The 18,704-nt window shown below is 48.2% G+C and overlaps 1 protein-coding gene across 1 annotated transcript in view; it reads right to left on the bottom strand.

Moving 5' to 3' along the window:
- Window positions 1-11,333: 11,333 nt before the first annotated feature.
- The window catches only part of EFCAB8 (EF-hand calcium binding domain 8), a 55,361-nt gene continuing 47,990 nt past the window's right edge, over window positions 11,334-18,704 (bottom strand). Inside the window, exons 24-26 of the mRNA XM_066624745.1 lie at window positions 18,010-18,214; window positions 12,950-13,048; window positions 11,334-11,546 (exon numbers count right to left, since the gene is read on the bottom strand). Coding sequence (XP_066480842.1) covers window positions 11,334-11,546; window positions 12,950-13,048; window positions 18,010-18,214 — 517 coding nt within the window. The remainder of the gene's footprint in view (window positions 11,547-12,949; window positions 13,049-18,009; window positions 18,215-18,704) is intronic.

Genomic DNA, 18,704 nt, shown 5'->3' with positions numbered 1-18,704 from the left:
CTCAAGACAGAGACAGAGTGAGAGGAGCCTTGGGGCAGAAGAGTTGCAAGGTTGAAAGAAAGCAAAAGACTTGGTACTCAGGAGTGAAAGTTTGCAGGATTTTATTTCATTGCAGGCAGGAGGTCTGGTCTAGAGGGTAGAGCCTCCATTTGCCTGAAGATAACATCCACAAGGTCGCCAGTTCGAGGCCACCGGCACTGTGCGACCTTGAAGCAACTGACAAGCTGAGCCGAGCTATTCCATGTGCTCTGAGCATGGGAGGATGGAGGCCAGAATGTGCGACCAGATCAAGACAGAAAGATCTGAATGTTGTGGCTCTTAAAAGATAGAACCTTCTTTCAATTGTAAAAATCCCTACGGGGATTTAAATAGCCTGCCTATGTAAACCGCCTTGAATAAAGTCTTGAATAAAGACCAAGAAAGGCGATATATAAATACCTGTAATATTATTATTATTATTATTATTATTATTATTATTATTATTATTATTATTATTATTATTAATAATGGGCAACCACGGGACTACTGTCCACAGCATGGGAGCAGGGTTTCAATATTGTCAAGCCCATTTATACAATTTTCAGCTCTTTGTCCTAAAATCTAGACATCCCATTGGCTGAAACTTTCCATCAGAGATGGGGCAAACAGATAAGCATCTAATGGGTTACAGATAAGCATTAAGGTTGCACTTGCTCCCAGTGTGGAAGGGATTGTCACTCCCGAATTGGCCATTTCAGCCACACTAGACGCTGTTCCAGAACCACCTTTCAGAGCACGATACCATAGTCTTTCGAGACTGAAGGTTGCCAACGATGAAGCATTAAGGATACCTGATAGGTACATTTCAGGTTACATTTTGCATAAACATATTAAATTACAAAGTTTTCAGAACCAGCAGGGTGTGCTGTAATACCATTTAGCCAGTGTTGAATCACATTCTCCCCTGGGGGCTGGGGATAAGAATAGACCCTCAGTTTGGCTGTACTTGTCGTAAGAGGCGACTAAACAGCCACCGGGACTCAACAGCCTGGGAAGGCAGCTCATCGGAGAGAAGGAAAACTCTGATCCCAAACTTCCACTGCCTTGTGGCTACATCCAGTTATGGAAAAGGCTTCAGGAGTCAACCTCGAGGCAAAATCCGGAGCCAGAGTCCCTGCAGCAGTTCATGGCTGAACACAGTCATGTTCTGGCAACTCCTGCGACGCCGCTGGAACCAACCGTATTGGCTTCTTCCTTTCCATTGGATCATTTCAGCGACGTGGAGAGGGGGGATTTGCTGCATGGGAAACAGTCTATCCTCCATACCCACTTTACCCAGGCTTCGCGCACAGGAGAGGACACTCTGTTCCAGAACCACCATTCAGAGCGCGATACCATAGTCTTCCAAGACTGAAGGATGCCAACATGGAATCACATTCATGTAAATCAAGTAAATTATGCAGATTGTTTTGGCAAAATTTAGAATAACATCATTAAAAGAAAAGGTACTATGTGATTTGCCTGGCACTCCTTATCTTATCTGCATACCTTTCCCTTGTGTTAATATAGACACTAAGCTGCAGCTGTGGAGCCTCTCTGCTATACCAAGGCTTTTGTCTTTTATTAAGTGTCTCTTAAGACTTTTCTAAAATCAAGCAACTTTGGTCCCCAATGGCCAACTTCTATGATTATTATATGAGTATTATGTCCCTTATGTCCCCTTATATGTGGGTTACAGGCTACCTTGTCCCTATATTGCATAGATGTGCTTTTGCTCTAAAAGTATAGAAGTATAAAGTTACAGAGGTTTCCTAGTGGATGCATGCATAAATCAGTGAGTGAGTGTCTTTGCCAAGACACGAGGCTCATCTCTCCTGGCACTTGTTATCTCAGCTCCGTTCCAGAGTATAAACATGGCCTTTGAGGCCTCCAGTCCAGCTTTAGCCGGCTTTTAATCAGACTCGCAAAATGATTCTTTCTTAACACCCAGCAGCTTTTGCCATTGTGTGTTGCTCTGCTTTAGCAGTGCAGGCTTTGCCATATGGGCTACAGTTTGGGGGCAAGGGCTACTTGCGTGTGCTACTTCCACTCCACCTGTTCAGAAGAAGGGGCAGGGGCAGGAGGGGCAATGAGGGCACACAGTGCTGCTGTGAGCCTCCTCCCCATCACTTTCCTCAAAGGAGAGCAGGAGAGGATCAAGGCACTGGCAGGGTGAAGTGGTTGGACTTGGAGGAGGCACAGGCAGGGTGTGGGGCACCCACTGCCCCGCCCTGCCCACCACTCAAAGCAGCCAGTTCACCTGGCCCTGCAAACAGCTTTTTTCTGATGTCTTAGGGCTCAATTCTAACCAACTTTCCAGCACTCGTGCAGTTGCAATGCAGCCCCACAGTAAGGGAACAAGCATCCCACTACCTCGAGGAGGCCTCCATGACTGACCACCAGCACCACAGGATGCCGCCCATGCTCTGTTGGCACAGCTACATCTGCACTGGAAAGTTGGACAGGGTTGGGCCCTTAAACTCTGGCCCATTCAGTCCCAGGGACATTTCTGGAGTGAGATTTACTCCACTGTTCCCATCCCAGGCCACTTCTACTACCCTCTACAGATTGTGTGGTTACTTGCACAGTGCAGTCCACAAGAAGAACACACCCCACATGCATCTTTCAGGTGTGGGGTGAGGGGCAGCATCAGGTACGCTTGTTCTTGAAATGTGATTTTACTACTAGAGATGAAAGACACCCCTTTCCAAAGCGCCCCCCCCCCTCCAGCAAAAGCACCTAAAACTAATTGCTTCTGTTCCTGCAGCCTTGCAGAGATGCACTAGGGGCAGAGGGGGCAGAGCAGTAGAACCACAGCTGGGAATGGCTTTAGCGCAGGGGGGTGTGGCGACAAATATTCATCCCTGTCGCAGGTTCTGCTGCCCAGACATTCAACAGTCTCAACTGTCCCTTTGAGGGCCAGGTTATCAGAAACCGATAAACATGTTCAGCAGCACAAGAGACAATTTGGACACTTTCCTGATGCCTTCTCTCATGTTGAGCTATCCTTGAAGGTATCAACATGTGACAGGAAGCTGTCTCTGACATCCAGGACATTAAAACTTCAGGCCTGTCCAAGGAAGGTCAGGTGGGAAGACTGAGCAGACCCTCTCCTTGCTGGCTCTGGAGCTCTTTTACATATTTGCACATTTTTCACAATACTGTACATTGATCTGCTACAGGTTTTGGTCTTATTTGGATCTTTAAGCAACATACTGTCCAGTCTCTGATCTTCTTTCCTTTAATCAAAACCTATCTGTTCCCCGTTTTTTGTGGTCTGATTCTCAGTGTGGGCAAAAACAGGCAGAGGGCTTTAGGAGCAGCTACTGGGCATGTTCAGGCAAACATAAGAACATAAGAACCCCGCTGGATCAGGCCAAGGGCCCATCTAGTCCAGCTTCCTGTATCTCACAGCGGCCCACCAAATGCCCCAGGGAGCACACCAGATAACAAGAGACCTCATCCTGGTGCCCTCCCTTGCATCTGGCATTCTGACATAGCCCATTTCTAAAATCAGGAAGTTGCACATACACATCATGGCTTGCACCCTGTAATGGATTTTTCCTCCAGAAACTTGTCCAATCCCCATTTAAAGGCGTCCAGGCCAGGCGCCATCACCACATCCTGTGGCAAGGAGTTCCACAGACCAACCACATGCTGAGTAAAGAAATATTTTCTCTTGTCTGTTCTAACTCTCCCAACACTCAATTTTAGTAGATGTCCCCTGATTCTGGTGTTGTGTGAGAGCGTAAAGAGCATCTCCCTATCCACTCTGTCCATCCCCTGCATAATTTTGTATGTCTCAATCATGTCCCCCCTCAGGCGCCTCTTTTCTAGACTGAAGAGGCCCAAATGCCATAGCCTTTCCTCATAAGGAAGGTGCCCCAGCCCAGGAATCATCTTAGTCGCTCTCTTTTGCACCTTTTCCATTTCCACTATGTCTTTTTTGAGATGCGGCGACCAGAACTGGACGCAATACTCCAGGTGTGGCCTCACCATCGATTTGTACATTATAATATTAGCCGCTTTGTTCTCAATACCTTTCCTAATGATCCCAAGCATAGAATTGGCCTTCTTTACTGCCGCCGCACATTGGTTCGACACTTTCATCGACCTGTCCACCACCACCCCAAGATCTCTCTCCTGATCTGTCACAGACAGCTCAGAACCCATCAGCCTATATTTAAAGTTTTGATTTTTTGCCCCAATGTGCATGACTTTACACTTACTGACATTGAAGCGCATCTGCCATTTTGCTACCCATTCTGCCAGTTTGGAGAGATCCTTCTGGAGCTCCTCACAATCACTTCTGGTCTTCACCACTTGGAAAAATTTGGTGTCGTCTGCAAACTTAGCCACTTCACTGCTCAACCCTGTCTCCAGGTCATTTATGAAGAGGTTGAAAAGCACCGGTCCCAGGACAGATCCTTGGGGCACACCGCTTTTCACCTCTCTCCATTGTGAAAATTGCCCATTGACACCCACTCTCTGCTTCCTGGCCTCCAACCAGTTCTCAATCCACGAGAGGACCTGTCCTCTAATTCCCTGACTGTGGAGTTTTTTCAGTAGCCTTTGGTGAGGGACCGTGTCAAACGCCTTCTGAAAGTCCAGATATATAATTTCCACGGGTTCTCCCACATCCACATGCCTGTTGACCTTTTCAAAGAATTCTATAAGGTTTGTGAGGCAAGACTTACCCTTACAGAAGCCAGGCTGATTCTCCCTCAGCAAGGCCTGTTCGTCTATGTGTTTTGAGATCCTATCTTTGATGAGGCATTCCGCCATCTTACCCGGTATAGAAGTTAGGCTGACCAGCCTCTATTTTCCCGGGTCCCCCCTCTTTCCCTTTTTAAAGATAGGCATGACATTTGCTATCCTCCAATCCTCTGGCACCGTGGCCATTTTGAGGGACAATTTGCTTATCTTAGTCAAGAGATCTGCAACTTCATTCTTCAATTCCTTAATAACCCTTGGGTGGATGCCATCAGGGCCCGGTGACTTATTGATCTTTAATTTATCAATGAGGTCTGAAACATCTTCTCTTTTAACCTCTATCTGACTTAACTCCTCGGTTAGGAGGGGCCGTTCAGGCAGCAGTACCTGCCCGAGGTCTTCTGCCGTGAAGACAGATGCAAAGAACTCATTCAATTTCTCTGCCATCTCGAAGTCTCCTTTTATCTCCCCTTTCCCTCCCTCAACATCCAGAGGGCCAACTGCTTCTCTGGCAGGTTTCCTGCTTCTAACATATTTGAAGAATCTTTGGGTGACTTATTGATCTTTGGGTGGCCTGTGCTTTTGGGAAGGGGCTTTGTCCCCCCCCTGCACTTTTTGAGGAAAAAAGGCAAAAAAAGCCATCATCCACTCAGAGCAGCACGCATCTGTTCCAAACACACTGTAACATGGAAGTAATGATGTCTGGATTTTACCATATGGGGGTGTAAAAAATTCCTGTACCCCTCACCAGAGGCCTCAGCTACACCACTGATCCAGGGAAACCCAGAGCCAATAGGCCACTAGTGACTGGCAAACTCCTCACAGACAGCGTTCTCTCTCCCTCTCTCTCTTCTAGAGGAGGGTTGTGGGCTGGCAACGTGGCTTGTTCTGGTTTAACTTCACAAGATCTTGACACCCTCCAAAATGGGGAAATACTTTTGCATAAAAGCCTCAAACACAGGCTACAATTTAGCCACTTTTTCCCCCTTGGCAGTCATGGTCTTGCAGCCCCACATGGGATGAGGGGGCCCCAGGGCTTGATAAAGTGTGCCTTTTCCTCCCGACCCCCACCCATGCTTGGGTTCTGTACAGCAATGTAGCTCCTTCCACTACCAGATCACCAAGTCTTCTCCCCTCCGACACCAGGTCTCTAACCTTCCTTACCTGCTCTGGGTTGGGGATGCAGCAGCTGCAACTAAGTGTCATTATATAGGTGAGCAGCCCAGGCTAATGGAGCCCAAAACCAGGAAGGTGTGTCCAAGAGAATAGCTGTAGAGCAGCACTATAGCCTCAACTATACTGGGAAGACCCAAACCATCTGGGAACTGGAATGGAGATGGAACATGCTTAGCCCTGAGCTGGGAGCACTGAAACGGACAGCAGCACAACACTGCTGGCCCAGCAGTGGAAATGAGCCAGTGGGCTTCTCTCCACTCCCAGGGCCACAATTGCCACTGGCTTCTCCGCAGAGGCAGCCAGTGCTCACAGACCACCAGGGTCCTTGTTTGTTCTCAGCTGACGCAGAGCCTGGCGCAGAGTAGTCTGGTGACCGGGACACCATTCATCAGGCAGCTGTTTCAACATACCGTCAAGCTCAAGGGATCAAAGGGGCAGTTGTGGCTCATAAGGAGACAGCATGTGCTGTACCCAGGAGGGAACAGCGTCACTTCTTCCATCCCCCAGCACCATTCAGTCCCATGCCATCAGCTTCGTTACACCATCGTGTGCCCAGTCATTGTTCATGGAAACTACCAGAGCCAAAACAGCCACGACACAGGAGCAGGGTCAATTTCCGTGTAAGGGAGGTCCCTTCCTTACCAGGTGAGGCTTCAAAGAAATGAAGACAAAATGGACTGTGCTGCTTGATACAAAACTGGAAGTTCTGGCACCTCCTTGCTGAGCATCTACAGGTCCAAGTCTATATTACATAGACTGAAAAGGAAGGTGGTTTTCCTTGTCGGTCCTGTTTGAGTCTTGCCAGCCTTGACTGAGGTCAAGAGCACGCAAATTGGCTCGGGCTTCATGACACTCTGGTATTTACCTGAGCTCCAAGCGTGCCCTGCACTGATGGGGTGGCCGCATGACACCCTGCTGTACCCTTCAGAAGGCCAGATCCAAGGGAGGCACCAGGATGAGGTCTCTTGTTATCTGGTGTGCTCCCTGGGGCATTTGGTGGGCTGCTGTGAGATACAGGAAGCTGGACTAGATGGGCCTATGGCCTGATCCAGTGGGGCTGTTCTTATGTTCTTATTGGTGTAGCATGCAGGATGGAGGGGTGTATCCCTTTACACTCTCCATGATCTTGATTCAGTTCCTTTCCCCACCTGCTTTTTCCCCTGGGAAGGAAACTCCTGCTGTGCCAATAAAGAGCTTTGCTCCCAGGTCAAAAAGGACAGAGGAAATATTTTTCATTCGGACAATGGAGACAGAGGGAAAGGTTAAAAACTCACCCTCATCTGAACATAAGCAGAGCCCGCAGGATCAGGCCAAAGGCTCATCTAGTCCAGCTTCCTGCATCTCACAGTGGCCCACCAAATGCTTTAGGCAGCACACAAGACAGCAAGACACAACCTGCGCCCTGGGGCCCTCCCCTGCATCTGGCATTCTGAGGTAGCTGACCTCTAAAGCCAGGAGCTTGCACATACCTACCATGACTTGCAACCCATGATGAACCTTTCCTCCAGAAATTTGTCCAATCTGCTCATAAAGGCTTCCAGGCGAGATGCCATCACCACCTCCTGTGGCAAGGAGTTCCACAGCCTAACTACACACTGAGTAAAGAAATATTTTCTTTTGTCTGTCCTAACTCTCCCAACACTCAATTTTAGTGGATGCCCCCTGGTTCTGGTGTTATGCAAGAGGGAAAGAGCAGAGAGAAAATCTGTGGTCCTGACTCTAATTGTCCTTTCTTTTTCAGAGAAAATGCATGCATGTACGTAAGGGCAAAAGACACATTGAACATAATGCATTGTTTGGTCCTCCTGCTCACAGTCTTTCAAGATCACTGGAGCATGAGGGGGATGGTGATTTGGAAGGGGGGAATCTGGGGATGGACAGATGAGCCAGGTGGGTCAGGCAGGTAGAGCTTAGAACACAGCCACTTCGTCAGGGAAGGGGGCACAGATCGTGTCTGTGGTTCCTGTTCTGGAAATGACATTCCTTTCATGGAAGCTGTAAAGTCACACATTTAAACATCTCTGTTTTGAGACATTCATAGGAGGAGGGATGCAGTGGAGCACCCAATAGGTGCATCTTGGCTGTAACTCTGCATGAGATCCATGGACAGGTCTCCTGACTTGGGGGGGAGGGGCAAAACTGTATTTTAAAACAGCCACGTTGGGAGGGTGTTTTATTTTGATTGAATCTGTAGCACTTGGGGAGGAGGAGTTTAACTCTTCCCCCTATCCCAGCATTCTTCCAGTCTAAGTCCCCCCACTGCTGACAAAAGAGGGACTGTATCAAGACTGCCTTTCCTCCCAGTAAAGGGGCAAGGAAAATGAGATGGGAGGAGCAAGGCTGCCCCATTTCATCCACAGCAGGGTGTCATGCGGCCACCCCATCAGTGCAGGGCACGCTTGGAGCTCAGGTAAATACCAGAGTGTCATGAAGCCCGAGCCAATTTGCGTGCTCTTGACCTCAGTCAAGGCTGGCAAGACTCAAACAGGACCGACAAGGAAAGCCACCTTCCTTCTCAGTCCCCTTCCCCACAACAGGATTTGCTTGGAGAAGCCCTGTGGAAATGTCCTGAGTGGCCACTTCTTCTTCAAGGTCATCTTCTCTGCCTTTCAGCACATGGCTCCAGCTTTGGAATTTCCTACCCACAGGGAAAAACAAGCCCTTCAGGTTCCTGCCCCTTCCCCATCCAGATGTACACCACAGCCAAATGTCAGTTCAGTGATCAAGTCCCAATCAGGCCTCCATGGCCAAATTCCAGCCATCTCCTTGGCTCTGCATCCAATTCTCTCTTCCCAAACATGAACAAGTGACTCCAACCCCCACCCACCCACCCACGGGAGACTGGGAATGGGCCATCAAGGGTGCTGGGTACAAACGATTAGGCATGACTGAGTCCAGGGACTGGCAAAGTTCCCACTTTGCAACCCTGTCCTAACTAAACTCACAGCTGCTTCGTGTCTGTATTTTCCAGCCCTTTCTCTCTCTTGGAGAGCTTGCTGACCTTCAGCTCCTGGCCTCACAGTCTTCTTCCCAGGTCCATGTTCAAGAGGCCACTTCAGCAGACTGAGGAAAGGGAATCATGGCTTCCAGCCCTGCCCCAGTGCTTGACCCTCTCCTGCATGTGGCCTGTCAGTAGGGGTGCCCTTCTCCTCCCTTGGCATCTCTAATGTCTCCATTGTAGGTCTATAGTCTAACAGCGTGTGAGTATAACTTTGTTATATCTGCTTTTAAACTAGGACAATGGTCCCAAACTGTGGGTCAGGTCCCACCAGTGGATCACAACCCAATTTTTGGTGGGTTATAAAACTGACAGGCTCTGACAAGGAAAAGGTATTGAGCCCTATGGAAAGCGAAACTGAGCCACATGTATACAGCTGCATGCAAATAGGCAAATGTGCCTTAGTTCTTATTGAAGGCCAGACAAAGAAGAAAGCAAGGCCAGCAAAATGGTCCCAATCCGATGAACGTGGAACTCAACAAATGCTCCAAAATGTGGTGTGTGTCCACATCCCACCCACCCCCACCATTACCAGCTTGAGCAGCTGGTAAAGTGAAGCTTTTTTAAAGTCTTGTAAAGCTAGGCGGGTTCTGGTAGAGTATTGTATTGTATTGTACTGGCAAACTTCAGTCTCGAAAGACTCTGGTATCGCGCTCTGAATGCTGGTTCTGGAACAGCGTCTAGTGTGGCTGAAAAGGCCAATTCGGGAGTGACAATCCCTTCCACACTGGGAGCAAGTGCAGTCTGTCCTTGGTCTGTCTCCCTGGCTATGGGCCTTCCTTCTTTGCCTCTTAGCCTCAGACTGCTGGCCAAGTGTCTCTTCAAACTGGGAAAGGTCATGTTGCACAGCCTGCCTCCAAGCGGGCCGCTCAGAGGCCAGGGTTTCCCACCTGTTGAGGTCCACTCCTAAGGCCTTCAGATCCCTCTTGCAGATGTCCTTGTATCGCAGCTGTGGTCTACCTGTAGGGCGTCGTTTTAAAAAGCAGATCCCGGTGCTAAAAAGTTTGGGAATCACTGAGTTAGGGGTCAGCCCCAGGCTCCCGTAGAACAGTTATTGGATAAATCAGTTAAGAGTACTATACAGTATGATGTGGGAAGAACAGTGGATTGTCACAATTCCACACTGCAGGTGCTGCTGTGAAAGGGATTTTAGGGGGGCTCCCAAGTCCAGTATTTCTCTAGGAGGGGGGTTTTGCCCAGGGAACCGCTCTCTCTACCAGTGGTTCCCAGACTTTCTGATCTCCCTTGCCCTACTGGGCCACTGACTGTGGCTGCCCATGAGGGCTACAAGCCTGTACTTTATAATAGTGTGGCAGGTTTTTTGCAAGGATTCCACAGCTCCCCTGGCTGGTTTTGGTGGCTCCCCAGGGACCACAGCTCACAGTTTGGGAACCAACTGTTGCTGGTGGCAGCAGATCCATTCTGCAAAGGTTTTCCCCCATTCAGCTGTGTGTCCGTACAGGGGAAGGAGGAAAAGAGTGCACGTGCTAACTAAGGAGTGGTGCTACTGCCCTGGATCAGCGTGCAGACATCTGGGTAATTCCCTTATCGCTTCTAGTGTGTGCATCACTTTCTCCTTGTCCATTGCCCATACCTCCATTTTTCATCTCCACATTTTCCCTTCACCTTCTGGGTCTTGTCACACCCCTACCCTTCCCAGGCATTGATACCTATGAGGTTGAGGATGTGTGTGTCATATAACCTTTTAGATCTGCTGATTGCTTTCCGTTGAGTGCACCCTTCCTATTACCACAGGAGCAGATGAGCTTTCTTATGCACACTTATGCCCTCTCCCAATAAATATTACTGTGTTTACACCTATTTCTCTGTCTCTCTCATCTTTCATAAATGCCACAAGCCAGTGAGTCAAAGCCCCACAAAACATGCATTTTTGGCTGCTTGTGCATAAGTGCATATACGTAGCCTGAGCATGTGTGGTAACAAGAGTTTACATTCCTTTAGGTACACATTGTAAGCTGTCTTGGAGAGAAATAGGTCAGGAATGAGGGGATATTAAACTGTAAAATCAATTAATTAATATCTATATGCAGCTTCAGCAGTCATTCCCTTTTCCCTGGGAATTGTCATTTTGGGGGAGAGGAGGGGCTCCAGTACAATTTTCAGTACCCAGTAACTGGCTGGCTGGAGCAACGGTCTGATGAACAGACCCGATGTTCACAAGCCAAGCACTTCAGTTATCCAAAAGATTCCACTTAGCAATATGTTTTTGACAGTATGTATATGTATGTTCAGTGTTCACTTTGGACATTTCACTTCTCTGCATTCCAGTGCTGGAGTCTGGAAAAGAACACAGAGAGTGGAGGGCTCCTCCTTCCACCACCTGGTCAATGTGGAATGGACTTTGAGCCCCCCTCGGCCTCTCTCCTCATTTGCCAAAGTCCCAGCAAGGGCCTTCCTCAGGCACAGCTCATTCCTTGGTGTGCTCAACCTGCTTGCGTCGCATGTAGCTCTTCAGTGTGGGCTTCACGAAGCCAGAGAGGGTCATCCACCTCTTGCCCTTCTTCACAGTCCGCTGCTCCACTGTGGCCTGGTTCTGCTGCGCCTCCATCAGGATTTCAGGAATGTGAGGAGAGGCGAGCAGCTGGAGGTCCGTGTACTGGACGCAGTGATAGATGCGGGTCTGTAGGGAGCACACAGAGAAAGCCTTGCTCAACACAAAGGATAGCTCGATGGCAACTTCCGTCCGCTGCTCGCCCATGGCCTAGAGCTGAGTTGCGCTGAAAAGAACCCCAAGGAAGCCAGCAAGGGCAGGAATGAAGAGGCAGAGGGGCTTCCCCACCAGAGTCTGCCAGGGCTGCCAAGGCAGGACTTCTCCATCATTTGTTGCAGGAAGGATTAACACAGAAGTGCCAATGTAGTACTGTCTTAACTAACAATCCTCCCCTCCTCTGCATGCTGGTGCAGCCATGCCGAAAATGGGCATACTGTATTGGGGGAGGGGTATATTGGGAGGCTTCAGAAGCGGAAGGGAATTTAAATCCATAAACCTCCCACTCTGCAATTTCACTAGCACAAGTCCAGGGAGAGAAAGGGGCAAGGAGGCTGCAGGAGAGGGGGATAGGATCCAGCATGTGTCATTCCTACCGGATCCACCCCCTCCTGCAGGCTCCTCATTCTGCCCTCCCCCCCCCCATCTGCCTCTCCTGCTGATTTATCTGCTTCAGGGAGAAAGCTGGCAACATGCTCCAACCTTCCCACAAGCATCCCAGCAGTGCCCTCCTCAGTAGGCTGCCAGAAAGCACTTTATATGGTGCTTTGGCAGCAGTTAGCACTGGCCGAATGCGCATTCCACCAGTGCTAAAGATTGGGCTGTAACAACCGCCATAGTCCTTCAAAAAGTGCCACCACCATGGGGGTTGTGACGGCTTGCACACCTCCCATGACGGCGGAACTTTTTGAAGGACTACGGCGGGGAGGCTCTGCCTCACCTGCCTCCCCAACCACAGCACGTCCTTGATGTCTATTCACAAGTAAATTTGATTCAAAGGGCTCATGATCTAAAAAAAACCATAGAGGAGACACCAGCAACAGGCACTGGAAAAGACACCACAGTGGAGTAAAGAAGAACAGTTGCTCTCCCCTTGCTGAACATAATAGGGCAACTTTAAAAGATCTGCCCAGCTGGCAGAGGTGAGCACAGAATGGTGAGAAGAGAATGGCACTCCTTTGCTCTAAAAAAAGAACATAAATCCAGCCCTGAAGCCCTGCCCCCTCCATGGAAAGAGCAATGTGCACCAGGCAATTCACATGGCAGATATTCAAGGGGTAATTTACTTAACTCTTCTTTAGGGATCAGTGGAAACAATAAAATGGATTGATGCCACCAAAAGGAAATGTTCACCTTTCTGCTGCAGAAGCATTTGCAGACGGCAGTTAATTAACTGCATGAGCTTCAGATGAAGTGGGCTGCAGTTCACAAAAGCTTTTGTGGAAATAAAGGTGCTGCAAAGCCTGTTTCCTCCGGAGAAAGCTCACCCAGCCCTGCCTTGTCCCTCTAACGGCCAGGAGGCGGTGCCAACTTACCTCGTCCTTGTTGGCCACATGTGCCTTCATCTCAGGAAGCTGCTTGAGCAGTGGGCGCCGCACCTTCTGCTTGTAGGCACGGCCCAGGATGTGACTTGTCTGTGCTCATTGGAACATAAGAGAGAGAGAGAGCGCGCACCTCAGGGCCTCTGCTCCTCCAACTCCAGTGGCTGGAGGCATCCAAAGGTCCTCTGTGGCATCAAGCAGTACAAGCCCCCTTGCTTTGCTGCTCCCAATGCTTGGAAGTCTCTCTGAGGAGGATGCCTGTGTGACACCACGTCCCTTTGCTGAAAGCTTTCCCATGAAGGCTTTTGGCACAACTCCTCCATCTCAATTCCCACCTGCAAGCAGCTCCTGACCACTTTTGCCCACATTCATTCCCTGTTACATTTTTCTGTCCCTCCCTCCCTCCCTCTTGACTAAAATATGCAACTTGTCCCTTGAAATGGCCCCAGTGCCAGAAGACTAGAGGATAGCAAATGTCACACCGATCTTTAAAAAAGGAAGGCGAGGGGACCCAGGAAATGATAGGCCAGTCAGCCTGTTCTGGGTAAGATAGTGGAATGCCCCATCAAAGATAGAATCTCAAATCACATAGACCAGGCGTGTCCAACAGGTAGATCGCAATCTACCTGTAGATCGCGAAGGGGTCAGAGGTAGATCGCCAGCCCCACTTGGCTCCATCTCTCTAGCACCTCGCCCCGTCACTAGGAGAGAGCTCGTGCCAGCAGGTCATCTGCCGAGGGCTTGCCGCCGCTGCTGATCCTTTGCCTGTCTTTTTCCCCTGCCTGCGGGAATCTTGTCTGCGGGTGTATTGGGGGCACTTATTGTTTTCGTGCCAATAGTTTGTGGGTACCCCAGGGGGCCACTGCCGCACATGCCCCGTGACGAGACGCCACAGGCCCGGCATCATACCTGGTCTCCTGCCTCTCAGAATCACCCATTCCTGCCCCCGCCCCAACACCCCTTAGAAGTGTGTTATATACTGGGCGATATCCATTCGCCCGGGCTTTAACTGAATACACCTACCGTATTAGTTGTGTCGTGTGCTGGTCGTTGATCGCTTTATAGTTCGCTTTCATTAAACGTTTTCCGGAAGACACAACAAAGTGTCAAGAATTTGGTGATTTTGGTGGGCTTTTCCAATTTTGTTCTAACTTGCCTATGCCTTGCCTTCAAATTGGTTCAAACCACTGACTTTTGCTTGCCTCTGCAATTTTATTTTGCCTAACTTTGCATTGATTCTACACTGCAATTTTATTTCGCCTTGCCTTTGCACTGATTCTACACTGTGTGCAGAATTTATTAAATCGCCTGTGGTGGTATTTGAACTTGTTTGGTGGTATTTGATTTTATCTGGTTTGCTGGACAGGTGTTTCAGTTTTTTTTATTATTGGTGCCAGTATGATGAATTCTTATTTTTACTTTTAAAACTACATGTGTGGTTTTGACATCTCCAGTCACCCAGAGTGACTGGAGTCACTGCACATCACCTGGAGGTCTTCCGTTCCTGTTATCTTTAATACTTTGGGACAGTGACAGTTTTGGACCAGATTCAGCCAGTGTTTATACTAACTTAGCAGATTTGGCCTTCTTACATCCAGCCACCCCAGTATAACGAAGATGAGAGTTCCAAAGAAGAGCAAAACCTACCACTTTCCTGATGAGTGGGAAATGGACTATTTCTTCATCATGGTGAAAGATAAGTGTTGTTGTCTTTGTAACGCCCCAGTATCCTTGCCCAAAAAGGGTAATCTGGAACGTCATTATAAGACTCTGCATAGCAATAAGTTTGACGCTGATTTTCCACCCAAAAGTGAAATTCGTAAACTGAAGCTCAAAGAACTTAAATCGAAATTGGTTACTCAGCAACAGTTGATGGCAAAGCCAAGGCCGCATTCGGTCAATGCAACCATAGCATCCTTCAAGATCAGCAACCTGATCACAAAGAAATGCAAACCTTTCACTGAAGGGGAATTTGTAAAAGATTGTTTTCTTGAAGCAGCTGACAATTTTTTTTGAAGGATTTAAAAATAAGAAAGAGATCATAGCTGCTATTCAAGATGTACAATTGTCAAGAAACACCGTCGTGTGGCGAATAGAAAAGATGTGTGGAGACACAACTGAACAATTGTTGGAGGATGTTTCAAATTGTGTTGCTTTCTCACTCCAACTGGATGAATCTACAGACATAAGAGACATAGCCCAGTTACTAGTCTTTATCCGGATGATTTTTGAAGACTTCCGTGTTAAAGAAGAACTACTTGGAATGATTTCTTTAAAAGGGAGAATTACCGGTCAGGAAATATTCAGTTCTTTCCATTCTTTTGTGACAAAGTGTAATCTTCCATTGCATAGACTTGTTTCCATCACTACTGATGGAGCAAGAGCAATGACAGGTGAGGTTAACGGTTTCATAGCCCTCTGTAGACAGCATGACGACTTCCCAGATTTCCTTTCTTACCACTGCATCATTCACCAGCAAGTTTTGGCAAGCAAGAGACTCAATACAAAGACTGTCACAGACATCACTTTCAAAATTGTAAATTCAGTTCGTGGAAGATCACTTCAAAGACGACATTTCAATCTTACTCTTGATGAAGGGGCAGCAGAAATCATTTTGCACACAGATGTAAGGTGGCTAAGTAGGCACAAATTTCTGCAAAGATTTTGTGATTTGCTGAATGAAATAATATTCATTAAAATATTTGCTGAATGAAGTTTTTTGAAGGAGAGGGGAGATGACCAAGCAGAGTTGAAAGATGAGGAGTGGTTATGTGAGCTGGCATTTCTCTCTGACTTTACAGGTGAACTAAGTGATATGAACCTTCAACTACAAGGTAAAAACAAATGCATTGGCGAGATGTTGAGTACAGTTTCATCCTACAAGAGCAAATTTGAGCTAATGAGCTAACCTTGCAAACAACACTTTTGATCATTTTCGTAATACGCAGGACCATCTGGGACAATATCCAAATTTTGTTTTTCAGAACGAGAAGTATGTGACAGAAATCTGTTCTGTTATCCAGGAATTCGAAAATAGATTCTGTGACTTCCAAAAAATTAGAACAGTTGTGGAGTACTTGTCATACCCATTCAAAGTAGATGTGGACATTAAAGAAACTGCAGCTGCTATCAATAAAAATTACTCATTGAACAAGCCATCTCTTGAAAACGAAATATTAACCTTTAAAAATGACATTTTTCTCAAGACCCGTGCTGAGCAAGAATCGTTTTGGAAGCTAGTGCCTAGAGACACATTTCCCAACTTGAGAAGATACAGTGAAGTTGTACCCTCCTGTTTTGGTTCAACTTATTTATGTGAATCTGCATTTTCCCATCTGAAAATGACAAAGAGTACACAACGTTCCAACATGACAGATGAACATCTCCAGGATTCCCCGAGACTGGCCCTCACGCAATATTCACCCAACTTCAAAAAGCTGGTGGATGAAATGCAGGCCCAGACATCTCACTAACGAGCAAGAGTGAAATATTAAAGATTGTGCAAGATCAGCCTGGATCAATACTCAACCTAAATTTAACACAAATTACTCAATAAAAGTTAAAGAAAGTTATTACTCAATAAAACTTTAAGAAAAAATGTACTTTCCATTTCCCCTTGCAGTTCTTACTGGATCTTCGTCTCTCTGTTTTGTTTTTGCTTAATTTGCTTAACAGCTGATCACATCCAAGTAAATGACAGAAGGCTCATTAAAAATGGGGGAGGGGAGAATCCTCCAACTTTATTGGGTTAAAATTTAATTTGAAACTTAATTTTCATGGTGGTAGATCACCGGCACTTTTGGCCAGAAAAAGTAGATCACAACCTGTTCGAAGTTGGACGTGCCTGACATAGACGAACAGGCCTTGCTGAGGGAAAGTCAGCATGGCTTCTGTAAGGGTAAGTCTTGCCTCACAAACCTTATAGAATTCTTTGAAAAGGTCAACAGGCATGTGGATGCGAGATAACCCATAGACATTATATATCTGGACTTTGAGAAGGCGTTTGACACGGTCCCTCACCAAAGGCTGCTGAGAAAATTCCACAGTCAGGGAATTAGAGGACAGGTCCTCTCCTGGATTAGGAACTGGTTGAGGACCAGGAAGCAGAGAGTGGGTGCCAATGGGCAATTTTCACTGTGGTGGATGCCAGCGAAGACCCAGAGAAGAGGCCAATGCCTCAGTTTTGTTCCTGCCACCTGGAATGACTCCGAAGGGGAGGGTTCGCCTGCATGTTGTGGTGAGGCTCCTTGCAAGACTTTGTGCTTTGCACCCCCTTTAGCTACGCCACTGGCTCCAAGTACCCCAAGGCCAGCTGGGGTGCTGAGGTAGCCCATCTTTCCCTGCAGCAGTCTGGAGGTTTGTGGGGCTCTCCGCAGGCAGGGTGTGTGTGTGGCAGTACACTGGTGTTCCTGGAGGGGGGACAAAACGTTAAGTTTTTCAGTTGCCTGAATGCCAGTGTAAAGCGGCCCCTACCCCTCACCTGCAGAGCCATTCAAAGCCTCCTTGGTGTTGCCTCTGCTTCACTCTTTCTACTCCAATTGCTGCTCCATCTTGCTGCTCTGTTGCCTGTGCAGGCAAGGGGCAGGGGCTGCTTTACACCAGTGTTCAGGCGCCTGAACAACTTAGAGTTTCCCCACCACCACCACCAGGAAAGTCAGTGGCACAGCACTTGCCATCCAAGACTTGGGAGGCCCTTCACCTTTCTTTGGTGTGTGAGAGACAGGTGCATGACGCGATGACGCAAGTGGGTGGCATAACAGCCTCATCGCATCACCCACCCCATGTGCAACATCAACATTTTCGGTGGCTGCACTGAGGTTTGTGCCTGCCGTGCCTGGATCTCTCCTCCTCACCTGCAGCAGGCAGCAAAGATGGTTTCCTTTGGCTTCTTTTACAGGCAAACTTTCACTGCTCTGCTTGACTGTCTTTCTTTGGTGGTTATTTTTATTGAGTGGCTTGGGTTGTTTTTTCAAACAGAGGAGCAGATGAAGGTTTTTTAAGAATAAAACCAGACCTTCCTTCTCCCCTGCCTGGTCCCACCAGGCCTTCCTCACCTTCTTCCCAGACTCCTCCCACTTCTGGAATGTCGCTTCGATTTGCTCGTCTGTGTAGTTGGCCATCCGCGTCTCCTTGTGGATCAGCTCCTGCATCTTGCTGGCCGCATCGCCACTCAGGGCTGTCTTCACGTTCAGGAAGTCCATCAGCATGGACTGCTGCCTCTTCTGCTGGCTCAAGCTCTGGAGGATGCTGCGGGTGCTCCTGGATGCAACAGGAGGAGGGATACAAAACAGGGCTGGGCACACGCAGAGGAGCATTACCTTCCCAGGCAGACTGAGTGGAGGGAGGGAGGGGGGGTGGCGCTTCGGGAACTCTGTGGCCCAAGGACCGTGTGCATGCCAAAGCAGTTTAAGTACCACTTGGAAATCTTCCCCCACATACACAGAAAGTGTGCTTACTGCCTTCCTAACCACTAGATGTTACTTTCCTGGATGAGCTCACAGATGCTAAGAAACCCTCCTGCCACCTTGACCGGCAGAAACAGTAGGCTCACTGCAGCGTTGGGTGGTGTTCCAGATTGCACCACCCTTCAAGCGCTCCTGTCGGTTTCACTTCTACAGGCCTTATCAGTTCATGGAATCATAAAACGGCAGAGTTGGAAGGGACCTTCAAGGTCATCTAGCCCAGCCCCTGCTTGAAGCAGAAAAGTCCCCTCTAGAGTACACCCAAGAGGTGCCTGTAAACCGTCTGC

This window comes from Tiliqua scincoides, chromosome 4 (genome assembly GCF_035046505.1).
Source record: "Tiliqua scincoides isolate rTilSci1 chromosome 4, rTilSci1.hap2, whole genome shotgun sequence".
NCBI lineage: Eukaryota > Metazoa > Chordata > Lepidosauria > Squamata > Scincidae > Tiliqua > Tiliqua scincoides.
The sequence above is the reverse complement of the archived record's forward strand: the minus strand, read 5'-3'. Positions and strand labels throughout refer to the sequence as shown.